General features: G+C 59.7%; 1 protein-coding gene across 1 annotated transcript; it reads left to right on the forward strand.

Annotated features, from left to right (window-relative positions):
- The first annotated feature begins 324 nt into the window (after positions 1-324).
- LOC307097764 (uncharacterized protein C15orf39) lies at positions 325-6,585 on the forward strand. Its single transcript, XM_079767895.1, is given in 3 exon segments — positions 325-2,973; positions 4,862-4,865; positions 4,867-6,585. Coding segments are annotated over 3 exon segments (2,964 nt in total). The 5' UTR covers positions 325-362; the 3' UTR covers positions 5,216-6,585.
- The last annotated feature ends 513 nt before the right edge of the window (positions 6,586-7,098 follow it).

A 7,098-nucleotide genomic window follows, 5' to 3' on the forward strand; every position in this document is an offset into this window, starting at 1 on the left:
CCTGTAGAGTCTGAAAGCCTAAGGGAGGGGTCTTGGGGATCCTGTGGAGGAAAGTGAAACAGGGGCTCCTAGAGTGGAGGTGGGAGCTGCTGCACAAGAATTCATTAAGGAAGGGTTCTGCAGCCTAAAATACGAAGTTGCAAACCTCTGCGTCAGATGGCTCAGGCGTTCATTCACGCATAGAGTCTGTACTGCACATCTGCTAAGTGCCCAGTTCTTAGGTGAGCCAGTGAGAGCACCACCCTCTGTTACTTGCCGGTAGCCTGTTCTTCTGATGATCCATGCCTCTCTCTCTCTCTCTCTCTCCCAGGTCAGCAGTTGAGTAGCTGGGGCCCTGGAGGGCTTGAAGCCTTTTCACGGTGATGGCGGAGAAGCGGCCACAGGGCACCCTGGGGCCTGTGATGTACAGCAAGCTGCCCCGGCTAGAGGTCAACTCAGGACCCGGGCACAGCTTGGGCCCCTCTGCTGCTAACCAGGACCCCTGCAATTACAAGGGTGCCTACTTCTCCTGCTCCGTGGGGGGTGTTCCCCAAACAGGGTCTGGACAGTTGGCATCCTGGACCCCATACCCACCCTTGTATCCGACCAGCGTAGCAGGACCCCCACTTCGAGAAGACAACCTGTTGACCAGCTGCCTGCTCTATCGCCCACCAGCAGGAAGCTCCGAGAAGGTGCAGGACTCTGGCCCTGTTGAGCTCCTGCCCTTTAGTCCCCAGACTCATTCCTACTCAGGCCCACCACTGGCAGCACCCAAACCCGTCTACCGCAGCCCTCTGTGTTACGGGCTCTCAACTTGCCTGCGGGACGGAGCAGCCAAGAGGTCACTGGACGTTGACTGGACACTGGTGACTGGGGCCCTGTTACCCCCAGCCAACCCACATTGTTCTCTGGCTCTGGCTCCTGGCAAAGGCCAGTCCCTGGATAGTACCTTCTTACGTGGGGTGCCAGTTGGGGGATCTGGCAAAGACTCCTCAGGGAGTTTTTCCCCTCACCACGCATTCCTGGACAAATATCAGACCAGCCACAGCACAGGCTTCTTAGCCTCCAAGTATGCAGGTTCTTACTCTGGGGACCTCAAGCAGGGATTGTCCGAGGGACCCCCCAATCCTTGGACCCAGCTGGCTCAACCCCTGGGCTCAGCTTATCAGGATACAGTGCCCTCCCCCTACCCACTGCCCCACCCTCCACAGGCTCTGTCTTGCCCTCCAGCCTGTCACTATCCAGAGAAGCAGAGCAGCTACAGCTCAGTGCCCCCATCGCAGCCTCTGGGAGCCCACAAGGGAGTTGGGTACCTAACTGGTGGGCTGAATAGCCCCTACCTGAGGCAGCAGACAGCCCAGGCGCCCTGTATGCCCCCCGTGGGGCCGGACATTTATCCCTACCCCTCTGTCCCCCTCCCAGTCCCCTCACCAGGCCTCAAGCTGGAGCCACCTCTCACTCCACGGTGCCCACTAGACTTTGCCTCCCAGCCACTGGGCTTTCCTTGCGCACGGGATGACCTCTCTTTCTACGGAGCATCCCCGGGGCTCAGAGGGACATTGCCTTCCCAGAACAGTGTTCAGCCTATGCCACAGCCCAGTGCCTTCCAGCGAACGTGCCAGCCTTTGCCTGCCAGTCGGCCGTGCCCAGAGCCTGTGAAGCCTGTAGAGAAGCCAGCGCGGGAAGCTGAGGAGACCATATGGCTGCCCAGCTGCAGGAAAGAACAGCTCAGTGAGCGCCCTGGGGCACCCATTGTTATCGGAGATAGTCCAGACCCCCGCACCCCGCCAGCACTCCCACCCTGCGGCCAGGAGCACCGATCTCATCCACAGAACCAGGATCCACAGAACCAGGATCCACAGAACCAGGACACGCGGCCCCCTGGCTCTCCACCCATGCCCATTATTGACAATGTGTTCAGCCTGGCCCCCTACCGAGACTATCTGGATGTGCAGACACCTGAGGCTGCGCCTGAGCCTGAGCCAGCCCCCAGGGACAGCCATGACAGAGGCTCCAGGGGGACCTTGTCTACCCAGGAGGCCCCTTTGGGGGTGCATTGTCCACTTAGGGAAGAAGCAGCACTGGACTTGAGTGTGAAGAAGCCCATGGCAGAGTCTCTTCCTGTCAAGGTCCCTAGTCCTGGGGTGCACGCCAAGCTCCCTGGGGTGTCCACGACCTCAGAGACCACCCCAAAAACCAACTTCCACAGTTCCGTGGCCTTCATGTTCCGAAAATTCAAGATCCTCCGGCCAGCACCCTTGTCTGCAGCCATGGTCCCATCCGTGCCCCCCTCAGCCCCTGCCTCTGACCAGCCTGTCCCCACCCCTACATCTGTGCCCACTGGGCTACAGATGCTCAAACAGCCCTTGCCTGTGGCCTGCTTTGACCTGGCACTGCCCAGTCTTCCAGGTGTATCTGTGGCCAGCCCAGCACCTACTCTGCCTCCATCACCTGCTCCAGCTCGGGCCCCGACTCCAGCTACCACCCCTGTCTCAGCGGATTCCCCAGAGCAACACTTTGCAGGACTGCACGAGTCCCTGTGTGATGCCATCTCGGGCTCGGTGGCCCACTCCCCACCCGAGAAGCTGCGGGAATGGCTCGAGCTGGCTGGGCCTTGGGGCCGGGCGGCGTGGCAGGACGGGCAGGCTGTGCAGGGGCTGCTGGGCGAGCTGCTGTCCCAGTTGCAGCGCTTTGTGTGCACGCAGCAGTGCCCCTTCCCCCACGTGGTGCGGGCCGGCGCCATCTTCGTGCCCATCCACCTGGTGAAGGAGCGGCTCTTCCCGGGGCTGCCGGCGGCCTCTGTGGACCACGTGCTGCAGGAGCACCGCGTGGAGCTGCGGCCCACCACGCTGTCGGAGGAGAGGGCGCTGCGGGAGCGGGCCCTGCGCGGCTGCACCTCGCGCATGCTCAAGTTGCTGGCCCTGCGCCAGCTGCCTGACATCTACCCGGACCTGCTGGGTCTGCAGTGGCGCGACTGTGTGCGCCGCCAGTTGGGTGAGCGCGGGGCAGCCCCAGTCGCCACCGGAGCTGTGTGCACGAGTGACAGGTGTGTGGGCGCCCACAGCCAGGGGCTTAGGGATTCCGGGGCCTCTGGAAAGGCTGGGGAGGCCCTAGAACCTGGGCCACAGGGGAGTGGCTAGTCTTCCAGGGTGGGCGCTATGACCCTCCCGCCCCCATTCTTCATCCCCAGCATCAGTGAGAGCCTTCATAGGCTCCTCTGTAAGCCTCTGAGCACACCACTTACCCTGCATGGAAATGCTTTCTCGGCCATCCTGGTACTGTGCCCCTCGGGGTCCACCCTCTGCTGGGCCTTCTCTGCCTTCACTGCAGGCTTCTCTGGAGCTCTGCCCAGGCCCTATTTGTTATCCGAGGTCATTTCCCATGTTTGTCCCGCCCAGCCTCCCCTCTTCTGAGCTCCATCCCCAAATAACCCGCTGCATGCTGGACTTCTGTACCTGGTGACCCTCTGACCCTTAACTCCTCCCAAGCCACACTCACGAGCTTTCCCCTAAGCTCATTTCACACGTGGAACAGCACCTTCACTCACCCAGTGCCTCATTCCTGACACCCAGCAGGGATCTCACCGCCCCCATACTGTGGTCTTCTGAATGTACAGTTTTCAGTCTTCCCAGGTGTGTGCATTCATGGAAGTGTCCCAGTAAGTTGGAACCTTGTTTTGCAGTTTGCTTTTCCCAACTAACTTATGCACACTGCCCACCAGCATGCTCTCTTCACTCTGGAGCGTTATCTGATCCGTTCAGGTAGCTAGACCTCACCCTTGGGGACTTCTGCATGTCACATGGTGTGTACTCACTTCTGCCACAACTTTGGTGACGGTGCCCAGTGGTGTCTGTTGCCTCTCCTACTCCAGGAGTTCTGGCATCGAGGCCTGCTGTCTCCTCGCTCTCCTGCCTTCTCACCACCAAGCCGCGATGTGAGCTGTGTCTCCTTACAACTGTTTCCTGCCCCCTCCCTGTCCTGGCAGCCTTGCCCTGGGCTCTTACCTGGTCCCGGCTCCAGGTCGGTGGAGAAGGGGCTGAGGCAATAGGGGCAGATGTGGAGCTTGGCCTGGGTGATAAGCATTGTTGGCCCCTGAGCACTTAGGAAACTGGGGCATTGGGCCTAATGAGCACAGAGAATGTTAGCGGAGCTTCCTATTCAGACGGAGTGGGGGGGTGTCGGCATCATGCAGTCGGCTGTCTGGGGCCCAGAGACGGGTTTATTTTTCCGGGGCTGCCGGCTGGAGGGTTGGGCTCAGCCACTTCACAGTCGCCTCCTGCCCTGGCTGGTGTGCAAGAGTCTGGCACCTGGTGAGAAAATGACTGCGGCCCGGTTCGCTGTGGTTAGCTAGATTTTAGTGCCCCTGTCCCCATGCCTTCCCCCCATCTTTGGGGTGCGGTCTTCTGTGGTGTCCTTAAGGCAATGCTCCCCGGGCAGCCTCTCTTCAAGTAGGTGTGCTGGTGGTCAGGAGCCCCCTCCGTGCCCTCTGCTGCTCCCTTCACCCCCTTCCCTCTGGGCATTGTTCTCAGGGCAGTGCCCTGAGCTCGGGCTCCTGCTGTGGTGGCAGTGTGGCAGAACAGTGATGGCACTCTGCGGCCCAGCCCTCTGTCAGGCCCCTTTCCTCTTGTCCCTGCACCCAAACAGCTCTGAGGCGTGCTCTCATCAGGTGGAGCTCTGGCGTTACCTGGGGAGAAGCGCGCCCTTGGCTTAACGGTGTGGCCCGCAGCACATGCAGGGAAGAAGGGTCATGATCTCTTGGGCCCTGCTGGGGCTGTCCTGGCCTGGGACACAGTGGCATCACTGGTCTAGATGGCTTTGGAGGCCAGAAGATAGGACATGAGGGTGTTAGTGTCTGTAGCATGACTGTGTGTTTATTTTCCAGGTGACTGATACTGAGGCTGGATTTGTGCCCTCCTCAGAAGCCATCATGGCCAGAGATGAGCCAGAGAGCCTGTGCCTGGCTCAGAAATCACCCATCCCCAAGGCCAGGAAGCCGGGGAGGAAGCTACCGACTCCTGGCCGGGAGAAAGCAGAGGCAACTGCTGGGGGCGGGTCCTGCGCCTCACCTGCCCCCCATGCCAGCACCAGCCCCACAGTGCGGGCTCACTGCCGAAGCCTGCTGGAAACTGCCTGGCTTACTGGCCTGGCACTTCCCACGTGCGGCCACAAGGCCTCAGGAGCTGCCCGGCCCTCGCCCTGCCCACAGCTGCTGGGGGGCCAGAGCCATCACCTGTAGCTCTGGTGGCGGGTGCTGTTTGGATAGCTGCTGTCTGATAATCAGCAGGCCAGGAGTGGACATGCCCTTGGAGTGTCTCTAGTTCTTACCCTGCCCTCCTCCCCAAGCTGGGCTGAGAGTCCCTGAGCTTTTAGCTTGAGGTCCTTTATTAGAAAGGACGTGTGGGCTTGGGAGCTCCACCAGCTTGGGCTCGGATCTGGCTCCTCTGTTTCTTGCTGTGTCACTGAGCAAGTCACTTCCTCTCTGGAACCCTTATTTACCCATTTGTACAACAGGACAATGCAGCCTACCTCACAGGTGTGGGGGGATGCTTGACACACACCAGTTATGGTTTGCTCTGCTCCCTCCACAGGACAGGGGCCCAGATCCCAGCCAGTGCCTGGAGTTTGAGGCAAACAGAACCTTCCTCCAGAAAGTCTTACTGTGTCCTAGAACTTGGTTATCTTGGAGTCATACAGTGTATATGACGCCCATACTTTCTAGTCATCCCCCAGGAACACTTGGGGCTACAGCCCCCGTGTTTGGGGTGTGGCCCTAAAGCCCAGCCTGTAACTCCCTGAGGGAGCCTGCCCTTCCCCTTCTGTGCTGCAGGGGTGTGGGGACACAGCCTGGGGCTGGCATCTTTGTTCTGGGCCTGCTGCTCTTACCCTGGGAGGTCCCAGGCCTGTCCTAAATTGACACCAGTGACTTCCCTGAGCTACCAACCTCTCCCAGTGCATTATCCCAAGGAAGTTGTGTGTTTGCTAGAAGCCAGGCCGCTGCAGGGACTAGAAAGGGCAGGCTGGGCAGGCTCAGTCCTGGAAGATCTCTGAAGATGTGGACCCGGAGCCCCATCAGCCAGGCCTACGGTGGGTTACCTCCTTGAGCCCAGAGGCCGGCAGGCTGGGCCCTTGGCCTGGTTAAGGTCTGTAATAAGGCTGTGGTCCCTGGAGGCAGGCCATAAACATTAAAGCATTTGGGTTGTTTTGGATCTGGGACCTGGCTGGCTGTGTGTGTGGGGGTTGTAGGTTTAGTATGTCATCACCAAGTGCTTAGCCCTTCACTGAAGGGCTGCATCTGTCCCTGCTCCCAGCCCAGAAGGCTCTCCAGCAACCTTGTCCCAGCTAGCTCTAGCCATGTGGGTCCTTGTCACAAACTCACTGGGCAGCCACTTCCCTGCTCAGGAAAGCCCCCTGAGACCCTTCTGGGTTCTGGTGGTTGCTGGTCTGTAGTCCACTGTCCTGTGAGAAATGCTGGTCGCCAGACCCCAGCACACATCCCTCAGGACCAAGGATGTACCCACCAAGGTCTAAGAACAGAACTGTTCTCCACTCCCCATGCTGGTGATTTAGCTTGTTGAGGGACAGCGCCTCCCACACCTGTTTTTCCCCTTGCAGAGGGTGTTTTTTCCATTGATTTTTTTTTTAGAGTGGAAGGGAGGGGGAGGGGAAGAGAACATCCATGTAAGAGACGCACCTCCATGGGTTGCTTCCCGCATGAGCCTGATGGGCAGGGATCGAACCTGCAACCCAGCTATGTGCCCTTGACAGGTAATTGAACCCTCTACCCTCCAGTGTGCAGGTTGATGGTCTGACCACTGAGAACACCAGCCAGGGCCCCTCTCACACTCGTGGGCTCTGTTTCCACAGAGGTTCTCAGTTGCTGAGGTGGCATCCTGGATGTTTCCATTCCAGCTGCTCCAGGACCAAGCCGGTAGGGCTGGTCAGACCTGCCCAGGATTGACCCTAACGTTGTGGGTGACACTGAGCCGTCACACCATCCTTCCTGTACACACACTGCATTGTGGCTCCTACAGCCAGAGCCTGGGCTTGTGCTGGCCGAGGTTCGGAGTGGCAGCGCTCGGCGGCAGCAATGGACAGGCTGGGAGACGGGCAAGTCCCACA

This window comes from Cnephaeus nilssonii (genome assembly GCF_951640355.1).
Source record: "Cnephaeus nilssonii genome assembly, chromosome: 4".
NCBI lineage: Eukaryota > Metazoa > Chordata > Mammalia > Chiroptera > Vespertilionidae > Cnephaeus > Cnephaeus nilssonii.